General features: G+C 42.9%; 6 protein-coding genes across 6 annotated transcripts in view; 2 read left to right on the top strand and 4 right to left on the bottom strand.

The window, feature by feature from the left end:
• LOC308285878 (histone H1-like) overlaps positions 1-22,732 on the top strand; it is a gene marked incomplete at both ends in the record, with an annotated part of 500,380 nt that overhangs the window by 470,758 nt on the left and 6,890 nt on the right. The gene's annotated exons all lie outside the window — the stretch shown is intronic.
• LOC308286070 (histone H3.2) lies at positions 10,067-10,477 on the bottom strand (the record flags this gene model as incomplete). Its single annotated transcript, XM_080727031.1, has 1 exon — positions 10,067-10,477. One exon carries the CDS (start codon positions 10,475-10,477, stop codon positions 10,067-10,069), a length of 411 nt encoding a protein of 136 aa, XP_080583157.1.
• On the top strand, positions 10,845-11,228 carry LOC308285889 (histone H2A-like; the record flags this gene model as incomplete). Its single annotated transcript, XM_080726778.1, has 1 exon — positions 10,845-11,228. One exon carries the CDS (start codon positions 10,845-10,847, stop codon positions 11,226-11,228), a length of 384 nt encoding a protein of 127 aa, XP_080582904.1.
• On the bottom strand, positions 11,858-12,232 carry LOC308285892 (histone H2B-like; the record flags this gene model as incomplete). The annotated part of the gene is made up of 1 exon (XM_080726781.1): positions 11,858-12,232. The coding sequence occupies one exon, from the start codon at positions 12,230-12,232 to the stop codon at positions 11,858-11,860; it is 375 nt and encodes a 124-aa protein (XP_080582907.1).
• Positions 13,200-13,511, bottom strand: LOC308285896 (histone H4; the record flags this gene model as incomplete). Its single annotated transcript, XM_080726785.1, has 1 exon — positions 13,200-13,511. One exon carries the CDS (start codon positions 13,509-13,511, stop codon positions 13,200-13,202), a length of 312 nt encoding a protein of 103 aa, XP_080582911.1.
• LOC308285880 (histone H1-like) lies at positions 14,371-14,976 on the bottom strand (the record flags this gene model as incomplete). The annotated part of the gene is made up of 1 exon (XM_080726770.1): positions 14,371-14,976. The coding sequence occupies one exon, from the start codon at positions 14,974-14,976 to the stop codon at positions 14,371-14,373; it is 606 nt and encodes a 201-aa protein (XP_080582896.1).

Here is a 22,732-nt window from a genome sequence, read left to right as displayed (position 1 = left end):
ATGTAGACTAAAGAAACCTCTCCCTCTCTCACACACACGCATCGTACGCACGCACACACAAACTAAGCCAATAAATCCTAAATTCCCATCAAATAAAAAATCATAGTAGCTGTGCAGTGCACGCGCGTGATAGGAACTCCACGTGTGTCCTGTATAGCGACAAAAACAAACTCATGCACTTGGATCTTAACTCTATGCTTGGATCAAATTGCTGATCCGGTCCGGATACGGAAACAATTCTTGCATGTATGTGTACGTGTAAATAGCCGGATGCAGTAGGCGGGCTCTAGACCGGATCCCACTGGTTTATTCGCAATAGAGATCAATCAGACCATGGTCTGATTGACAAGCCTCGGCTTGAGCCTTGAGCCTGCAGGGCTTCATCACGGATGCGGTGGAAAGAACGCCTGAAGCGATTTTATCACAATAGAGGGTCGCGGCCCTGCGATTTTATCACATACAGTATACATGCACTGGATTTACGTCTTACCACTTTGGACTGTAGAATCATGGCATCTGTTCTCCGAGGGGTCTCGCGGAAGCCATTCTTCGTCTGTCTCTTCGCGGTGGCGGCGCGGCGGTGCATCGTCTCTGCTGCTGCGGCGATGTGAGCCCCTGTGCCGGGCGCGGATCCATCCTGCACGGGGGTCGAGCTCCGTCGGGATCGGTTTCCACAATATGAGGCTCTTATCCACTTTTGGACCCCGGTTCTTCGCGACTGGCACCATCTTCATCATCACGACCAACAGCACCAAGAAATGGAATCTTTTTATGTTCAATACCAACGGCTACAGTGATCTTTTTCTCTTCTTCTTCTTCATCATCATCATCATCATCATCATCACGACCACCACCACCATTCGCTGGTCCTGGGTCAACAACATGGGTAGGTTGTGTAATCCTAATTCTAACAAAAGTTTGTTTCTATCCGTGGATCTGCTGCTGGCTGCTGCCCCTCGGCCCGGGGGGGTTGGGTCGCGCTTCGGCGGCGGAATGATACCAGCAAGTTGAGGCTGAGTTGGCCAACTACTTGGCCTAATACATCTCAATATTCTAGTACTGCTAAATACTACTACCTACTACAATTACTATACTACTAATACTATAAAACAACTGATTTCCGACAAAATGATCGCTTTTACCAACGTTTCTCTCTCTCTCTCTCTCTCTACTAACAGTCCGATGAAAAAACAATATAGTCCCTCAAGTCTAACAGCTAGGCAGGCTCAGAGTCGCTCTCTACTGGGCAGGCGGAGCCAGGACAGTCTGTTTACTTCTTTTTTTTATGAAGGGTTTCCGGCTGTCCTCAAAACGACACCAACGACCAATTATGCATTCAAAAGTTGTGCAAGGACCGCTTTTATCATAATCCATAAAAAACATCAAACGAACGAACGGCCGTATCGGCACGGAAGTCTCTTGGGGATTGGGGCGAACAGGAACGTTCAAAGCAGTATAAGAGTTAAAACAATCCTAAAGTCTGCGACAATGAAATCAAGACGCTATTTCCAAATCTCTCTGAATCAGGGTCTTTTTTCCAATTTCTAGGACAATTCCCTTAAATTGTACTTAGGAAATGTTATACATAATATTTTTGAAATACTTTAAGTTTAAGTTTAAATACTTAAGTTTAAAACACATTTAAACATTTAAAAACGTTTAAAACAAGTTATGCCATCGGTGCGTGGACGGGGGACGGGCCTCCATTCCGAAACCCCACCATTCCGAAACCCCACCATTCCGAAACACCACCATTACGAAACCCCACCATTTCGAAATTTAAATTATTTTAACTTTCACCCACCTCCACCCACTTTACCTCACCCACGTTCACCCCCCCACCCACCTCCAACCACTTTCCCCCTCCTCCACTCACTTCCTCCCACCTCCACCCACTTTCACTCACCTCCACCCACCCACCTCCACCAACTTTAACCCAGCCACCTCTACCCAATTTCACACACCTCCACCCACTTTTACCCCCCCCTCCCACCCACCCACCTCTACCCACTTTCACCCAACTCCACCCTCTTCTCCCACATCCACCCACTTTGGCCCCCCCACCTCCACCCACTTTCACCCGACTCCAAGGGGCAGGAAAGTGGGTGGAGTTGGGTAAAAGTGGGTGTGCCTGGGTGAAAGTGGGTGGAGGTTGGGGGAAAGTGAATAGAGCTGGGTGAAAGTAGGTGGAGGTTGATGGAGTGGATGGAGGTGGGTGAAAATGGGTGGAGGTGGGGAAAATGGGTGGATGTGAGTGAAAGTAGGTGGAGGTGTGTGGAGGTGGGTGAAAGCGGGTGGAGATGGGTGGGGTGGGTGGAGGGATCTGGATGGAGGTAGGTGAAAGTTAGTGGAGGTGGGTGGGGCTGGGTGAAACTTGGTGGGTGAAACAGGTGGGGGTGGAGGTTGGTGGGGTGGATGGAGGTGGGTGGGTGGGGTAGGTGAAAGTGGGTAGAGGTGGGTGGAAGTGGGTGGAGATGGGTGGAGTTGGGTGAAATTGGGTGGAGGTTGAGAGTGGGTGGGGGTGGGTGGGGCTGGGTGGAGGTGGGTGAAAGTGGGTGGAGGTTGGTGGGGTGGATGGAGGTGGGTGAAAAAAAGGTGGGTGAAAATGAAATATTCGGAATGGTGGTGTTTCTGATTTTCGGAATGGTGGGGTCTTATAGAACAATGGGAAACCCCACCATTCCGAATAATGGAAGTCAATCTTCGGAATGGTGGGGTTTCGGAATGGAGGTGTGTACCCGCGTGGACGACTAGTTGAGAAACAGTGATCTATACAATCATAGCAAATGCCTTGTGTACAGTATGTGTCCTTGAGGTACATATTGTTTGCAGTGATAAATGCATATTTTCGTATTGCTTGAATAAATCTTTGTATTGCAGTTGGTTATCAGTGTCTCAATCGTTTTACCTGGAGATATAGTACATGTGAGAAATGTAGATTTTCTGATTATGTATTTATAGGGTGGATCAGTACATTAGTGAACTTCCACTTCACTGAAGCTTCAGGACGGTGGGAGCTCTCAGATGAGGCTAAAGGGCACTCCATAGTACTGTCTCCCACCACCGAACTCTTTGTCGGATAGGTCCGGTTCAACTACAAAATGACGTCACTCGCAACTTCTGAAAATCATCACCTCGAATTTGAGTTCGGAAAGCAGATGTTGTGACGCTTCGACAAAACGTTTGTGGTCAGAGAGAGTATGGACCCTTATGATTGGATATGCAATATATGATAGTGAGGTGGAGTAAGGAGAACATAAATATAGATTTCAGTTTGTATAGGCTATTTGTTTTGCATAGGCACTTCATAGAAATGCATTCAAATGTGAAGGACCAGTAAAACCAGTCAATATGTGATCAAATCCCACAATGCATATTATTTCCTATAGCGGAACCAACGGTGAAGAAAGGCATTACGGTACATTTAAAATGCTGAATGTTTAAGGCCAGAAGTGGTTCTGTTCTGCTACAGGCAGTGTGTGCTACCACCTTACATACTGTACAGTGTACAGACTAAAGTATTCAATACTATATTATTATCGTTTCATTTTCCACACTGGTGAGGAATTCCACTGCCTATGTTGCTGCCAGTTATATTATATGTGCGACGAACAATAATGTAGAGTTAGAGTAGCTAATATGCAATATTCCCATGTAGGTCTACACATTTCCTGTCTGTCTGCCTATTTCTCACCAAGCTTCCTCTTAACAGCTTCAGTATGGCATATTCCTGTATCGGCTGGTGGTCTAAAAACCACAGGTTTCTAAATAACTGAAAGTCTGTGTGTGTGTGTGTGTGTGTGTGTGTGTGTGCGTGTGTGCATGCATGCGTGTGAGAGAGAGAGACATTATATGATCAAATCTCACTCAAATGTTTTTGGAAAAGTTGGCAGCCCTCATCATTGTGACCAGTGGCGTAAATATGGAGGTGCAGCTGGTACAGCCGCACCAGGGCCCACACACACAGGGGCCCATGAAGGAAGAGGCAAAAAAAAAAAGAAAAAAAAAATCTGTCTGCGCGACCACACTTGGTAATACGGTAATGACGTTCGGCGGTGGAATGCATCTGCGCGGCCGCAACAAGTATTACGGTAATGGGTTTAGGTGCTGAGTAGTTGCCTAGGCTAGGCCCTAGCTGGTGGAGTGCCGAGTGAATGATAATTTGTCCAATCATCCTTTGAGACCTGTCAGCTGTGTGTCAATCAGTCAGGATGGGTCGTGTCTATTTAATGTGCAGCACTGAAAGGCTTGCATTGTAGACCTAGTGTTCTATTTATTTGGTCATGTCAGAGCCCTGGTCATGTTTATAGGCCTATTTAAAAAAAAGGTGCGCACCAAGCAACATATCCAGGTCCTCCCCTGAAGCCCCAAAGACACCCGAAAATGACTTAATAAAGGAAACCCGTTGTAGTTGACTTTATACCCAAAAATACCCATTTTGGCCGACCTTATAACCGGAAATACACAATTTTTCGCGGCGCCGCTATGCGGCGCCAAATGTCTCCTAGCTTTGTGCTCCCCCTAGTGGGGACAGAGTTAGGCGCCAGTGCTTACTGCAATGAAATTGTTTATGTCTTTGTACATTCTTGCACTTCTGCTTATGTGGACATAAATAAACATTTCAAATGTCACTTGCGCTTGTGTAATAGGGGTAGGTGGGGTGGGTTGGGGGGCCCACAACAAATATCTGCACCAGGGCCTATCACAATGTTGTTACGCCACTGATTGTGACTCACATCTCTCTACATACAGTAACATCAACACATGCTTTTGTGGTTGGAGGAAAGTTAGCTGTTCGTGTTGAACATGATGTACATGTGAAAGGCGGTAGCTTTACTTGAGCAGGGTGGTTTTAACACCTTTGTGTATCTAGAATAGACAAAGCGAAGGGACCAAATTGACTACATGTACCCTGACATTGTGGTCAGCTTCGGTTCCACAATCCAGTCTGCTCACAATCCACACCAATGATTTAAAAGAAATTTCAGTGACCTGAATCGACCCATTGCAGGTTTGCACAGTTTAGAGACGAAGCTGCAAGTGTTTCAAGTTACAAGTAGTTGCGTTCAGAATCACTGGTGTGGACTGAGCTTTACTTTGAAAAGCTGATAAAAACAGTTGTGATGACGGCGAGACGGTGAGAGACACGCAGCAAAGGCGTTCGGGAACGGGACCCAAACCCGTTACGCTGCCAGGCACCAGAACCCACGTGGCACGCGCCTGGACCGGTAGGCCAGCAACTTTGATGAAGCAGAGGGACATGCACTATATTTACCACGTTGCATATACTGACGGGCAGAAACCACTTACTTTATCACTGTATTTGAACTTATTTTAGTCATTAATGCCCCACTTTCTTTCCTTCTATGCCACACAAAAGTAAAAAAAGAAAAAAAAAAAAGAAAGAAATGTGTTCTCAAAATGTGCTGCAGTCCGACGGGTTTTGAGCTTGTAGATAAATAAGATGAATGAATAAATATTCTGATTTAACCTGATCAGTGGTGTAAAGTAACTAAATACATTTACTTGATACTGTATAAGTACACTTTTGAGTTATTTGTACTTTAATTGAGTATTTCCAATTTCCAATACTTTTAATACTCCACTGCATCTCGGATCCAAGTATTGTACTTTTATTCCACTACATGTATTTGAGAACTTTAGTTACTAGTTACTTTGTAGATATACATGATTATATTTTAAGACCTACATTAATCCACAGCCCTATTTTATACCTAGTCTATTTGAAAATAGACGGTCTACAGGCTCACAACGCGTCGCAGTGCGACATGTTGTGAACTTTGTAGATCTGCTATTTTCAAACATTTTGCACTTTTACTTTTGGTACTTTAGTACTTATTGATTTATACTTTTACTCAGGTCAGTTTTGAATTCCATACTTCTACTTGTAACAGAGTATTTCTATATTGCAGTATTGATACTTTTACTTGAGTAAAACATTTGAGAAAATTTTCCATCACTGAACATGTCCATGTATGAACTACACTCCGTTACTATGATTGGCATCTACACAATCAATGCAAATAATTGGTGTATTTGTCCATGATGTGCACATATTGTCTGCGTGTGTCTAAACTAAAATGTGTGTCAATGTAATGTTGTGCTTTAAAAACAACATCACATTCTCTCTAATAGAACTGTGCATGCAGTCAAAACAGATCTGAATGGAAACAAGCCACAGCGTACCTGAGCTTATCCTTTTAGTTTTAGTTGACCTTACCAGTGAACTGTACTGTCACGAAACTGTACCTTTTCCTATGCAACCTTCTAATAAATACTTCAATCAATCAATCAATCAATCAATCAATCAATCAATCAATAGAGAGGCTGCCTTACTAGTATGCCACAGGATGCACTGCAGTTGTCACACTACACCCTCTGGTGGATTATCTTGTCATGGTCAGATTGTCTTCCTGCTGCAGATCACATGCACTGGATATAGTCCTCTTTACAGTCAAAGCCAGATTACTTTTTCACTATCTAAATGTTTCTCTTTTCTCCTCATGGTCTGCACCAAGACCATAATCCAGCGACTGGAACTCTGTCACATATTCTGAATGACTATGACTATGTTTTGTCATTAATATATCTGAGATAAAAATGGCATTCTAGTTTTTTTTTAAGTAACATGCTCAAAAGATCACCATTCCACAGTTCGAAAACAGCGTTTCCTGACCATCAACTCTTGTTTTGCCATCCGTTTTGATATAAATAGGTTTTCTGATCCAGTAAGCACACTTCAGTTTACACAACATGATGCCCTAACAGCTGCCCTCCCCACTGAGTAAGAACACCTCAGTATACAAATACATGCATGTGAATTGGTGAATAAGACATTTAAGAGAGAAAACATGCATTTTACTTAATTTTTTATTTTCAGAAAAGAAGATTCACATTTCTTTTTGGTGGTCATTTCTTTGATCATCAACAGAAACACGTATACATGTTGTCATGAGTACAATAACACCCATAAATAGAAGTTAAACAACATAGGGTTCCACCATATTCTTCTGTTTACAGACATATCATTGATTAGAGCAGTATACAGCATAATCATCACATCATTGTGACATAACAACATAATAAACATCTGCCTATGGGAAATCCAATACAAAACATAACGCTGTGACAAAGCTAGTGCTATACTAACCAATGAATTCCCTTGGTGGTTAATTGTTATTGCTAGATTGGATGGTTTGGAGAGATGGCGTGTGCTGGTTTGTTTTCACTATCAACCAAATAAAGACTGGACATGTATGAAGTCATCATGATGTTTTGCATCACTTGAAAAGAAGGTATGAGTGCTGACAATGAGGCCTTGATGATCATGAGGCATGTAATGCCACAGTGAGCCACCAGGTGAGTGAGTGCCCACACTGAGCAGTCATTCAGAAGAAGTTTTATTTGAGCATTAATTGTGGGCTCGCCTGGAAGGCGAGCACACGTATGTTATCTTCATTATTTATATACTATACTATACTATACTAGTCAGTATCTCCTCAAAACTTTGGCACGATTCATCTCCTAAACGCTTACACCTTTCAACACCATTCAAATTTTTATGTGTTCAGCTTACTGAGGACACGTGTGCTTGTATTTTTCTTTTTGAAATGTTTTGTAGTATAATTATAAAAAAACAAAAATGTTTAACTTTAAGCACCCAATGCATTTCCAATGGGTTTAGTGAGTGGGGAGAGAGTGTAGACAGAGGAAAGGGACCCATGTTTATGTTAAGGCGCTGTGGCTGTAATGTTCACACTTCAGATATGCTATTTATATCAATGCGTTCACACAGGTCTGCGCTCTGATTTGATCCAAATATCTAAGCTGTGTGATGTATATATTCTGAGTTAAAACTATAAGTGTCTATAAATGTCCCTCTCCACTCTAATGATTGACACAGCTGTGATTAAAGGCCTGTCTGTCATTGGCTGTTCTGTGGTGCTGCAAAGTAACCAAGTACATTTACTCAAGTATATACAAGTACTTGTACCTACAGTACAATTTTTAGGTACTTTTACTTTAATTTCCATTTTTGTTACTTATACTCTACTATAAATACAACATTTGACAGCTTCAGTTACTTGTTATTTTGCAGATTTTATTATTAATAATAATAATAATAATTATTAACATGCACGCACACACACACACACACACACACACACACACACACACACACACACACACACACACACACACACACACACACACACACACATACACCTGTTACTGTGGAGACGTTTGCTTGTATTTGTCTTTGACACATGTTTTGTAGTGTTTTAGAAATTTAACTTAAAAAGAATAAGGTTCCCGGGCGATGGGATTTACAGTATATATCCTAGAACCCGCAGGGACACTCTGTGTGGTTGTTGTTGGTTGTCAGGGAGATATCACAACCAATGCATTTCCAAATCAGACGATCAACCGAAGTGGACCCACCTGGCAAAACCACACCCCAAACACTTTAAAAGCCATGAATTGCAGCCTGTCTGCATTTGGATCCTAGTATATCCTATATGCATTTGGATCAGCATGTCCCGTACTGTATACCAACTTTTACTTCACACTTTTGTTACTTATACTCCACTGCAATTGCATTTGGCAGCTTTAGTTACTTGTTACTTTGCAGATTTTATTATTAATACAAAACATACGGTAGATGAATACTTTGTCTAATTGTAAGAAGCTGATCTACAATGTGACATTGCGACATGTTGTGATCTTGTAGATCTGCTGTTTTTAAAAAGCTTGTCAATATTAGGACCATCTGCGTACTATTACTTTGATGTGGTTTGCTGGTTTGCAAAGTGTGGTTCAGGGACCCCTGAGGACACGGACACACACACACACACACACACACACACACACACACACACACACACACACACACACACACACACACACACACACATTATTATTACATTTCGGTAACTACTAGATTATAGGGATAATAATCATGTCATCTAGTTACCCAAAAGTTGGTTTTATTCAACAACTCTATTAGAGAACAGAGAGAATACCTTTATGAACTACTATGTGATTTGAATGTATTAACATATAAGCCAAGGTGTCCATAAGCAGGCTGTGACCTCTAGTGGTATAATTGTGAAATTACATTTTATTTTATAAATAAGTAACAGTGTTATAACATATCATTAAATAAACAGAGTATAGTCAGTATATGGCTCCATAACAACAACACAATAAAAGCAGACGTTAGTTTAACTCTGTACACTCTATACACTTTCAGAAAGACATTACATCAGCTTTTACTGTAAAGTCTGGTCCATAATGTTATTTAGTGAGTTCTCTCTATGCCTACATTCTAAGACCTGCCTCATGCATATATTTGACTCCACTCAGAGTAGGAATCTTGTAGATCGACTATTTTCACTACTCAGTTATTATTATTACGGTATTATTATGTATTCATGGATATATATATATTTTTTAGATGTGTTTGTTTGTTTGAACATTAATTTGGTCAAATCCATATTTCTAAAAGTAAAATGATACATATTTCATATATTTTTTTACTCCAGTGGTGACGCATAAAGATTGGTCCGTGACCCAGAAATGGGTCCCGACCCAGTGTTTGGGAAACGGCTTTAGAAAATCTCAACCCGCCCCCACCCTTCCCTTTTTTTGAAAAGTGCAAATAACCGCTCATTGCCTGTGACAAAGCCTTTTGTTCTCAGATTCCCTGGCTTTTGGTAGCCTAAATCAAACGGTTGTCCATGAAGTGTCTGCCTAGCCAATATTCTATTTAATTAATTTACTATATACGGTCGCTATACAAACAGCTACTACGGCATATTTCTTAGAACTGTGTATAAAAAATATTGTTAGGTCAGTGTAATTTCTCGTTATCATGTTAAATATATTGCTATTGCTGCAATAAGCTAATTTATTTTAGATTAAATAATAGTCTATCAATGGCTTACTTTTATGTAAATACCGTTTACAGGAAATAATGTCTTCAAAAGATATATTTGGTGGCTCTTAAAAGAGCCGTTTTGGGGGTCAGACAGTGACGGATAGCTTATGCACGTTCTCCACGGATACGACGGGCCAGCTGGATGTCTTTGGGCATGATGGTCACCCTCTTGGCGTGGATGGCGCACAGGTTGGTGTCCTCAAACAGACCGACCAGATAAGCCTCGGCTGACTCCTGCAGAGCCATGACGGCGGAGCTCTGGAAGCGCAGGTCGGTCTTGAAGTCCTGGGCGATCTCCCTCACCAGGCGCTGGAAGGGCAGCTTGCGGATCAGCAGCTCGGTGGACTTCTGGTAACGACGGATCTCCCTCAGAGCCACTGTACCGGGACGGTAACGGTGAGGCTTCTTCACTCCACCGGTTGCCGGCGCGCTCTTACGAGCTGCCTTGGTGGCGAGCTGCTTCCTGGGGGCTTTGCCTCCGGTGGATTTACGGGCGGTCTGCTTGGTTCGGGCCATTTTTTATCCGTTGCTTGAACAACTAAGTTGTGATAAAACTGAGCGCAAACTCGTTCTATTTATTTCAGCGGCTCTGAGGCGCCGTCTTTCTCTGATTGGTCTGTGGTCAGGAACCTCCTTGTTTGGGAGGAACCAGAGTTTAGACTGGGAGGAGCCGATCACGCCACTAGTAGTGATTGGTGGGGATACACACTCAGCCCGCGCACACACTCGTTTTTATGATTGGTGGGGCGCACAGAGAGTATCTCCGACCAATCACAAAAAAGTAAGTGTGTGTTACAAAGTCGAACGTAGGCTATAAAAGGTCTGGTATTCCTCTCCTCCAGCACATTTCTTCGAGCTTATACTCTAGAAATAAACCTTCAAAATGAGCGGGCGAGGGAAAACCGGCGGAAAGGCCAGGGCGAAGGCTAAGACTCGCTCATCCCGTGCCGGGCTCCAGTTCCCCGTGGGTCGTGTCCACAGGCTGCTGCGTAAAGGCAACTATGCCCAGAGAGTCGGCGCCGGCGCCCCGGTTTATCTGGCGGCTGTCCTTGAGTACCTGACTGCTGAGATCCTGGAGTTGGCTGGAAACGCTGCCCGTGACAACAAGAAGACTCGTATCATCCCCCGTCACCTCCAGCTGGCCGTCCGCAACGACGAGGAGCTCAACAAACTCCTGGGCGGAGTGACCATCGCTCAGGGCGGTGTGCTGCCCAACATCCAGGCTGTCCTGCTCCCCAAGAAGACCGAGAAAGCCGCCAAGAAATAAACCTGCTTCATTCGTCTGAATAAACCCCACAAAGGCTCTTTTAAGAGCCACCCACTGATTCAACAAAGAGTTGCTCCTAATGCCGCTCCTAATGCCCTATGAGGAGAAATTTATAATATAACTATTAAGATCCACATGCCCTGTTGTAATATCTTACTACAATGGTGAAATATGTGTACCGCAATGTTACTGGTCATTCTACACGATTTTATAAACATGATGGGATATATTTTACAAACACGCCATTTAAGAATAGTTTCACGCATGACAACTTTTAGTATAATCATTATAATCAACATACTTTGCTGCCAAAATAAAACACGAGGCAAGGACAACACTCATCTCAAATGACATGTTAATATACGTTTTTACAAGCAAGTTTATGAATTAAACATTGGCTGCATTATATACATATATACATATATATATATGCGCTACTGTAAGGACTGTTATGCCATGTTAGTCTTTCCTTTGTAAACTAGTCAGCGTTCATTTAATTTGGAAATCTCATATCACAATAGCTGATCAAGATTGTAGACAGGCTGTATGGTTAGTATTTGGATCAAGCTCTTTCTTGGAAAATATGGGTGGTCCTTAAAAGGACCGTTGTGTTTAGAGCAGACAGCAGTTTACTTGGAGCTGGTGTACTTGGTGACAGCCTTGGTGCCCTCAGACACGGCGTGCTTGGCCAGCTCACCGGGGAGCAACAGGCGGACAGCGGTCTGGATCTCCCTGGATGAGATGGTGGAGCGCTTGTTGTAGTGAGCCAGTTTAGAGGCTTCACCGGCGATGCGCTCAAAGATGTCGTTGACAAAGGAGTTCATGATGCCCATGGCCTTGGAGGAGATGCCGGTGTCAGGGTGGACCTGCTTCAGGACCTTGTACACGTAGATTGCGTAGCTCTCCTTCCTGGACTTTCTGCGCTTCTTGCCGCCCTTTGCGGCCGTCTTGGAGACGGCTTTCTTGGAGCCCTTCTTGGGCGCTGGCTTCGCAACTTCGGGCATCCTGAAGGTATTCTATCAGCGGCGTGTAGAGACGAATGTGATGAGAGAGCGCAGTCACACCATTATTTATACACAGCCAATGCCAATGTGGTGGTGTGACTCCCAGCAGATGATTGGCTGATCCTCCCACAAAGAGGGCGGTGTCTTTATTTCTGTATTATTTCTCCCGCTCGTGCGCTCTATTGTCCCTGTAATATTTTGAGCGGCTAAACATGCACTTTGGGTAAATGTATATTTTTAATGTCCATAAAGGTCCCCAAAGGCAACAGTGCTTTCTTGACTAACAGAAGGTATAGACTATTTCAGACTGTCCATTCATTGAGACAATGGCATTACAAGAAATAGTTAATTGAGTATTATAATGTGTAAATGTGATTCCGCTCTCTTCTGGGCTTAGAAAAACAAAATAGAGAACCGGGTGTTACTTTATTTTTCTCCATTATGAACCCTAGCCCGTTTATTACTTCAAGACAATGAAAGCAGACTTAGACTTAGTTCCATCACTCCAGTTAACTTCAGTTGGGACAATGTAAACTCTGTATTTTGAGTATTTCAAAGTAAGATAATGAACTCGGTGTGTTTTCCCGCCTCTAGATGTTCATACACTAATAATGGCAGAGTCACAAGCGCTTGTCAAGGATTGTGTGTGTGCGAGGCTCCACTTTAAGTCCCGTGCTGCTTAAAATGGGTTTATGAAGCAAAGCAAGGCTTATTTTGGGCAAATGTGGAAAGAGACGTTTCTGCCTGGTTGTGCGTGTCGGATTACAACATTGTGAGTGTCCTTAGCAGCACAGTACATTCATGTTTTGTAATTGGATTGTTAACTTATCGTATTCATATATATATTCACATGTACAGTTTAAAAGCTGTAGTTATTTACAAAAGTGGGAATGAACTCGTTACATAACGTGTGGGTGGCTCTTAAAAGAGCCTTTGGGTTGTTTGTTGGTAGATCAAGTCAGCATTATTAACCTCCGAAGCCGTACAGAGTGCGTCCCTGTCTCTTCAGAGCATACACAACATCCATGGCGGTCACGGTCTTTCTCTTGGCATGCTCGGTGTAGGTGACGGCATCACGGATCACGTTCTCCAGGAACACCTTGAGGACACCGCGGGTCTCCTCGTAGATCAGACCGGAGATACGCTTCACACCGCCACGGCGAGCCAGACGGCGGATAGCGGGCTTGGTGATTCCCTGGATGTTATCACGAAGAACCTTGCGATGACGCTTGGCGCCTCCTTTTCCCAGTCCCTTTCCGCCTTTTCCACGCCCACTCATTTTTCAGCTTCAGTTGAGTTGAAGATGCAGAAGAGAATGATTCCAGAGCTGTGAGCCATGCCTTTTTATCTGTGTTCTGAGGACGTAAGGGAGGACAGGCAGACTGCCCCCACCACACACTCCTCCCCCTTGTTCATTTTGGTCACATCACCCCCTAGTTTATTCAAGTCCTCTATATCATAATAATTGTACATTTTTTAAACGTATCGCCCCATTCATATTCTTGTCAATGTACATTTGGTGTTACTGCATACATGCCTAATACACCCTCTGGGCCATAGCATTTCTTTCGACTCTCAAGTTCAAACGTTTGTATTGTCACAGACATAACCTAAATACAGTTATCTCATCAATAAGTATTAATACGGAATTCTTGTCTCGCTTATTTGAGGTGGACCAGGGTTACTATGCATAATAATGTATACGATTCTGAACAATAACAATGGTAGTAGGCTACTATTCGATATCAATGTTGAATTTGAACCAAAACATACTAGTCAGGACAATGGCGAATCTAATAGTGATTTATGATTTAACAAAATTAGGTCATAGGGGAGGTGGGTGGGTTTGCAAGCTCTATAGCTAAAGTGAGAGAAATGGCCACATTCAAAACGTAGGACAAAGTAAAGGCTGTGCTTATGTTTATTAACGTTGTCATACATTTATGTCTAGACTGTTAGTGTCATTAATTATTTGTGAGTGGCATTAGAGCATTAACACACATGTCTATTAAACAGACTGGTTATTATTCCAGTGCTCACATATGACCATGGCATATAAAAAGTGAGGATACTCTTATAAAATGAAGTGGTTGGCTCTTAAAAGAGCCTTTTGTGGGAATAGAGATGGAACAGATGATTTACTTCTTTTTGGGGGCTGCCTTCTTTGCTGCCTTGGGTTTGGCAACCTTCTTGGCTGGAGCTTTCTTGGCTGCTGCGGGCTTCTTAGCCACTTTCTTGGGGCTCTTGGTGGCCTTCTTGGGACTTTTAGCTGCTACTTTCTTGGCGGCGGGCTTCTTGGCTTTCTTGGGTGATTTCTTGGCAGCTGCGGGCTTCTTTGCTGCCGCCTTCTTGGGCTTCTTAGCCGCTGCGGGTTTCTTGGCGGCAGCAGGCTTCTTTGCTGTAACTGCCTTCTTTGCAGCGGGCTTCTTCTCCTTCACCGCCTCTGCCTTCTTGTTCATCTTGAAAGAGCCAGACGCGCCGGTGCCTTTGAGCTGGACCAGGGTGCCTTTAGCGACCAGGCTCTTGACGGCGATCTTGACGCGGGCCTTGTTCTTCTCCACATCGTAGCCACCGGCAGCCAGAGCTTTCTTGACGGCAGCCAGGGACACACCGCTCCGCTCCTTGGAGGCGGACACGGCCTTGACGACCAGCTCAGCGACGCTGGGTCCGGTCTTCTTGGGTCGGGGAGCTGCTTTCTTCTTGGCGGCCTTGGCGGGGGCTGGAGCTGGTGCGACTTCTGCCATTGTTCTCTTCTCAGTAGTTTATCCTTCCTCTACTAAAGTAAAGTCTGACAGACTGGTGCTGAACGCTCTGAAGGGGCTGGACTTAAACACCACATGAGAACCATGTAGAGACAACACACACAGCCCCTCTTGTCTATAGTGGCTTAATGTGCCTTTTGTGTTTTCTCCTCGATTAAAACAAGAGATAACTAACTGCGTTGTGTATTATTTAATGCAACAAAGAGCTGACCAGTTAGCACACATGTGCCTTTTCGTCATTAATATATCTGAGATGAAAACACCAATCTAGTTTTTAAGTGATGCGATCGAAACATCACCCTTCCACAGTCGGAGAACAATGTTTCCTCCATTATCTTTCTTCTAAAACATGTTAAACTATGTTAAATTAACATCATACTCACATACCTCTTCGCAGAGATACTTTGTGACGCAATACCATAAACTATATCTTGTTTTTCTATCAATTTCGCTATAACTAGAAGGTTTTCTGACCCCAGTAAACACACTTCAGTTTATGCAGCATGGTGGTGGATTTGATCTGACTACCAATGACATGACACATGAAAACTGTTGGAACAGTTTGGACAGATAACTTATTTGTGATCAAGCTAAAGTAAACTAAACGTTTAAACATTCAATCAACTGTATCACACAAGGTAGAAGGCCTACTCCATGATGAAAGCCGGTGTCATTCTATATCATATTTTTATGATTAATTCACCATTGTGCTCGTATAGAATCAAATAAAAAGTGCTGCCATATTTAGATACAATGTTATGCCACCTTACACTTATAGCAGCATGTGACAGAACTGTTTAAATACCTATATCACATCTGTCACTGCATAACTGAACAACAGAAGGCCTTTAGTCCGCAGGCGGTCTAAAGAGGTGGTAATTGTATTTATTATCAACATAAACACATGTTGTCATCATTACAATAACACCCAGATATAAACAGAAGTTGAATAAAAAAAAGTCACACACACACACGCACAAACGTGCAGTAGTGGTGTGTTACATCCATCCATCCATCTTCAACCGCTTATCCGGAATCGGGTGGTGGGGGTAACAGTTCCAACTGAGACTTCCAGATTTTCTTATCCCGAGCACCTCCACTCCCTCAGGGAGTATACCGAGGCGTTCCCAAGCCAGCTTGGAGATATCCTTCCATCTGGTCTTTGGTCTGCCACGGGGTCTTCTCCCAGCGGGACGTGCATCGAGGACCTTCCTAGGAAGGCACTCGGGGGGCATCCGTACTAGGTAGATACCTTTATTATCCCAAGGGGGAAAATCAGTTGCCCAGAGGCAGCACAGCAGTATAAGGTTATTTACAAAGTTACAGAGAAGTAAGAAAAAGATAAAAGAAAAACAAGAACATATACAGTAAAGAGTAAGGTACATCAAGAGAGGGAATAAGGTACAGGTGTGTATATATATATATTATGGCTGGGACTTTAACTGATTAATCGTGATTAATTAATTACAGAAAATTAACGCGATTAAAAAAAATTACGCATTTTAATCGCACTTAGTTTTTGCACCACAGAACCTTCAGTTTCGGGCATACCGATCATAGCGATGCACCAACCAAGAAGAGACAACAAACGCAAAAGGAGGAGAAAAAGGAGAGCGCCTTGCTTGGCCCAGTGGATGCGAAATTTAGATTTAAAAAACTCACTCGTTGATTCACTCGTACAACAAAATGTGTTTTACTTGAAAAAAATGCTTCTCAGGTCAAATATCGATGTGCGATTAAAATGTCCAAATCAAAAGTGACCATAGCAGTCCTTTAACTTTACCTTTATTTATTTACCTAAACAGAGAATACACCATGGCAGAATACCTGAGCAAGGTGGCCGACCCAAAACTAGGAACAGACTCAGTGAGCACAGACTTTGTACCAAGACATCAGAGACACATACTTCCCACAGATCATAACCACCCAAGGAGAGTTTGAAAATATGACCAATGATGAAAAACTCCCATACCTGCTGTGTGAAGTAAAACAATGTGCAAACACAGCAGCAAGATTCGTGAGCTGCTGTGATAGGATATCAAATGGAACCCAACCACCTTAAAAACCATTGTATATGTCCCTGCTCTGCCTGCACGTAACCGCGATGCATGAAAACTGTACATATTTTGTTCTGATTGTATTGTATTGTGTACACTTCTGCTTTGGCTAAACATATTGTTGTGCCCTGCACTGTCCCTCAGCGCCCCCTGTCGTTTTTCCCCCTCCACTGACTTGTTTTGCTCTTTGACTCTGATTGTTTGACTCACAGATGTACCTGATTATTGTTTGGTGCTGCTACTTAAGTTGGCCTGTGTGATTCACTCTTCACGCTTGCATTAACCGTGTTAAGACGTTACTCTGCTATCGACTTGCTCTGTTGGACTTTTTGCATTTGAACTCGCTTTCCTAGCTCCCCGGGTTCCACCTGCCGTTTTTGCCCTGCGAGGCCTTAAGTTCTTGTTCTCCTGCCCTGTGAGGCGTACCTCGTTTTGTTGTTTTACGGTCCTGTGTTTCCGTACCGTAAGTGCTCAGCTTTTAGTTTGTACTCTGTTTGTACCACGTTACTCTCAGTAAAGTTTGTTTTGTTTACTACTCCTTGCCTCCTCCACATCATAATTCTGCGCTTGTAGTAGACTGAAATTTATTTGATTTAATTATTTTATTGAAGATGCAAAAACGGTCTTTTAAGCTATTCTTTTGGTTAAGAGTATTGTATTTGAATGTGTTCATTTTGGTCTAACTACTGTAAGCTATTTTCGTTATTTGTGAAACATTTTGGGTCCATTTGAAACAGTTTGACATGTTTCTTTATTATTTTACATAACTACAGTGATCTACAGTTCTGTGATTGACTACAGTGTTTGGGGGATCTGCTATCGATTGTGTTGGTCTGTTTCAGCTGTAGAGGACGCGCGCTGCTGTTTCCCCTTCAGTACACATTGTGTTTTGATGCGACACACTGCGTCGTGGATCATTCATTCACACTTTTGCCCCTCTACAGGTAAAACTGACATCAGACGGCTCAATGTGAAAACTATATAATTTGGGTACTGTATATGATGTGTAGAGCAGTATTTTCGCTGTGAAATGTTTACTCTGAGAGTTTAATCTACACTTTTAGTTGGTATTGTTTGTAATCCACATGGTGAACTACAGGGAGACGCCATTTTCCTCCGTTTACACTGTGAAGCGTCGCTGCACGTCTTGTGTGTTTGCCTTTGATCTATTTCATTGTTTAATTCATGGAGCACAGAAACTGTGAACTTTATGGGTGAAAGCTAAAAACTATATGATGCATTACAGATGCTGTGGTCATTTAAAAACGTGATTAATTCATGAAGATAAGAGGGTTGCTGTTAAAAATAAGAGTAATTCATGGAGAGATAAAAGTGCATTTAAAGATATAAATAAGAATAACCTAAGGTTAAAAAGGTGATAAAAAGGGTTTGGTTTAAAAACAATTCATTTATATAATATGGGTTAAAAATGTGAATGTACAGTACATGTTTACAGGTGCCTTTGATTAATCAGTGCATTTAAGCACTTCTGATGCACTTTGCTGGTGTAGTCTGGTAACATGTAAGTGTCCTAACATGCAATGTTGCTATTGTGTTATTCTATGGTCCAGTACACTACAGTTACAAACTGAAGGACACTTTATTTGAGTTTATTGATGATGCCATTTATTTTGAAGGGTCATTTTGGGAAAATAATGGTAACCGTGATGCTCAAGCATACAAGGTGCCTTGTTTATTGCTATTATATGATGCTGAGGGTATTGACTGAATGGCATCTTATTTAATTCATTGATTCTGCAGTAGCTGTATACTGTGTATGTCGGTGAAGGTATTTTGAGGGAATTCATGTTGGATAATTCATGGTAATTAAGGAGACATAATATGGAGTATTATGATAGTGATACAGTATGTGACATGATGCTACTGAACTATTGTACAGTTTGTGAGACATGGTTGATTGTAATTTTGATTATTGCCTTATTGAAATTTATATAAAAGTACACATTGTGTTTTGATGCGACACACTGCGTCGTGGATCATTCATTCACACTTTTGCCCCTCTACAGGGGGCGCTACACGCTCATTCTAGCCTCTGGGTTCCCATGCTTAACAGAATGCAAGCGTCCCAAGCAGATAGTGTGAGAGTTTCGGGAGGCGTTTGAATGACATTTTGGCGAGCGTTCTTTACCAGAAATCTGGATGACAATCAGAAGCAGGTGTGTTTAAAAAATATTTGGAGTAAAAGCTTGTCTGAAAAAAAAGAGAGACGTCATGTGGCTGGTGTCCGTAAGACAACTAGCCGTTAGAGAAGTTGTGAAGTGGAGCTGTTTCGTAACAACTGTTAAGTGCCCATTTGTGAGCTGTAATGATGATGAAACAATAGAGCACCTGCTAGTTTATTGTCCCAGGTCACAGTATGTTTGGGGGAGAATGGCCCGTATTGGTTTCAATGTAAAGTTGACTTATAACGCGGTAATGTATGGCGTATTTGATGAGAAGCTCTCACCCATGGACCAGGACTTTTATTGGGCTGTTGTAGGTACCACAGTTAATAAGCTGTGGAATACCCGCTGTGCAATGACTATTAACTCATTAAAAGCCTCAGACATTAACGGATTATAATATCCAGAGTGCCTCCCACCCCCCCCCCCCCCCCCATTCACGGCCGTTCTCTTATTTTGTCTTATTTTGAAGGCCACCGGAAGTACTTCCGGTCTGACGTCATCGGATCCTTCGACTGAACCGATCATTGTTTATGTGGAGCCATGCTGGATCGGCTCGTAGCGTTTATACATGTGTTTTATAAGCGAGCATCTGCCTCCATCTTCGCTTCTAAAGTGTAGTTTTGAGCTAATGGACATTAAAGATGAGGCGGCCCGTCCACCTCAATGTTATGGGATGACTATTGTGTGCTCGTGGAGCCGTGATGATGACAAATCAGCGCGGATTTCGTCTCCGGAGCGTCGGCCATTGTACTAGGTATTTTTACTCGCCGTTACAGTAATCTATTACTTTTCCCGCGACATCGCGTGGATGGCACTATAGATACTCTATTACTTTTCCCGCGACATCGCGGGGTTGGCTTTTAATGAGTTAACACCCAAGGAGCCAAACTCGTTCAGTAACGAGTTAAGGCCACTAGGTGTCACCCTGCCAAAAGGAGTTGTCTCGTCCCTGAACGAGTCAAAGAAGGGTTAACTGTACGTGCAGCTGCCTGCCCTCTGAATGACCCAAGTCCATAAGTCACCCCGTAGAAGAGAGAGAGAGAGGGAGAGAGATTTCATTAACAAGTGTCCTACGAGGCCTGTAAGGCCTGTAAGGCCCTTTCTTTAGTTCAGTTGTTCCACCCGCTGTTTTCTGTTTTTTTTTTTTGTCTAGGTTCCAGCTGTAATGTGTGTTTTTCTTTTTTTTTTTTGCTAGTCTCCCTGCCGGCTTCTGAGACCGTGCTTTCTGTTCTGTAGCTAGTTTTCTAGCGTTCCAGCCCCTTTTGGTAGCTGTGTTTTTTGTGTTCTCCCCGTTACCCGCTCTGTTGAGCTGTAGTTTTTTTGTTTTAGTCAGCCTTTTGCTGGTTTTGCTCCTTCCCGTTTTTGACTTTTTTTATTTTGATCCCAGCTGCTTATACCAGTTTTTTTTTTTCTCCCTGTGTAGTTTCTCTGCCTTTTTTGTTTTTTTGTCTCACCTTTTGTGTTTTTTGCTTCCCCCTGTAGTTTTTGTATTTTGTAGGATTGAGCCGTTTTGAACAAAATGCCTCAAATCACAAACACAAAGTGCCATTATCATGAAATCGCACACATACATTCCCACTCGGCCGAGGAAGAAATGCCACTTAAAAAAAAAAAAAAAACAGCCTCATGGTGGCGCTATAACAGGCCGATTTGTGGTTATACCCATAGACATAGAAAGGTAGACGCCTCCTTCAACTCTGATGCATGTGCATCGAGGGACTATTGATTGATTGATTGATTGAAGAATTTATTAGAAGTTTGCAATAGAAAAAAGTACAGTTTCATGACAGTACAAATCACTGGTACAAGGTCAACTAAAAGGAGATCCTAGAAAGCCGAGGCTTATTTCCACAGGAACCACACTTTAAGTATCTCATATAACATTGAAAGACAGACGGATAGAACATAGTACTTTATCTAGGATAATATCAGTTTCAAAAGCATAACATCAAATACAAAGGCAGAAAAAAAGGGGGGGGGGGGAATGGGGGCTTAGTCTATTTACAAGTCACGGGTAGCAGCTGTCTGAAGGTGACTTTTCATACCAATTTTGAAGGAGGCTAGGGATTTGCTCTCCTTTAGGGCTTGTGGAAGGGCGTTCCACATGTTGATGGTGTAGCAGGAGAACGAGTTAGAGCCTTGTTTAGTGTTAAATCTACGTTGATGATGATTAGTGGAGCTGCCTCTGGTGTTGTGATCGTGAACATCCTTGACCTTTAAAGGGACTACACCATGAATTTTCATTTTTCCAATTTTTATGTATTTTCTTGGTGTCCCACCAGCAACTTCTATCCTCACAAAGTCCTATTTCTGACCATTGTGTCTTTCTCAGTTTATGGGCAGATCTATGTTGGCATGTCTCAGAACGGTCCTGATTGTGAAATGTCAGATTTGTGATGTCACAAGGCCTGAGAAGGAGGCAGGAGGAGCTGGGAGAGGGTTGGGGAGGGGTGGGCAGGCCTGAGAAGGAGGCAGGAGGAGCTGGGAGAGGGTTGGGGAGTGGGGGTGGGCAGGCCTGCTGAGCAGGAGGTGGGGAGGAGTGTGGGGCCAAAACTGGCTCAATAGCACAGTACTCCCACTCAGGACAAGGTGGTACTGCAGCTGAAAATGCTCTGAAAGCCAGGCAGAAATGACAGGGGCTCTGTATTCAGGAGTGGTAATTTAGCCTCAAACCTTTTCAAAAATGTTTTTGGGACACAAACAGTGTTATATAAATTATTTTTAAATGCATGGTGTAGGACATTTAAGAAGTAGTTTGTCAGGTACATGGGAATCTTGGAGGTGTAGTGTATCTTGTACACCAGGCCCATTGCAAGATGCTGTACTCTATCAGCTACTTTGAGCCACCCCACGCTTTCGTGGTGATGATCGGTAAGGTGGGTCTGAGGAGGGAGACCAAGCACAACCCTAATTAGTTTGTTTTGGGTTGTTTGGAGCTTTAACTTTAAGGCAGCTGGGGCATCGCAATACCAGACAAGGACTCCGTAATCAATGAGGGGCCCAATAAGAGCACCTCCTAGTGTCTTTCGGGATTTAATATTGATCAGCGGGGCAACCCTTTGCAAGAAGCGAATTCGTTGGTTGACTTTATTGATTACCTTGGTGGTCATTTTTTCACTGGATAGGTTAGCCTCCAGGATGCAACCCAGGTAGCAGATGTGTTTTTTCTTTCTATCACAGTGTCACCTACTTTAATTGTGAAGTTCTCAACTAGGCTAAGTTTCTGACTAGATCCAAAGAGGATACATTCAGTTTTGCCTAGGTGAATTGAGAGTCTGTTGTCATTGAGCCAGGTGCAGATCTTGTTAAGTTCACAGTTAAGGGCCTTTTCAACCTGCAATATGTCTCTGCCTGAGACTAGGAGAGCCGAGTCATCCGTAAACAGAAACAGATTGCAGTCACAAGCAGATGACATGTCGTTTACATATATTAAGAACGACAGTGGTCCTAGTATACTCCCTTGAGGTACTCCACAGTTTACTGGGGGGGGGGGTT

The sequence above is a fragment of the Nannobrachium achirus genome (assembly GCF_963921795.1).
Source record: "Nannobrachium achirus genome assembly, chromosome: 5".
NCBI classification, from domain to species: domain Eukaryota; kingdom Metazoa; phylum Chordata; class Actinopteri; order Myctophiformes; family Myctophidae; genus Nannobrachium; species Nannobrachium achirus.
This window is presented reverse-complemented; position numbering and strand designations above follow the sequence as displayed.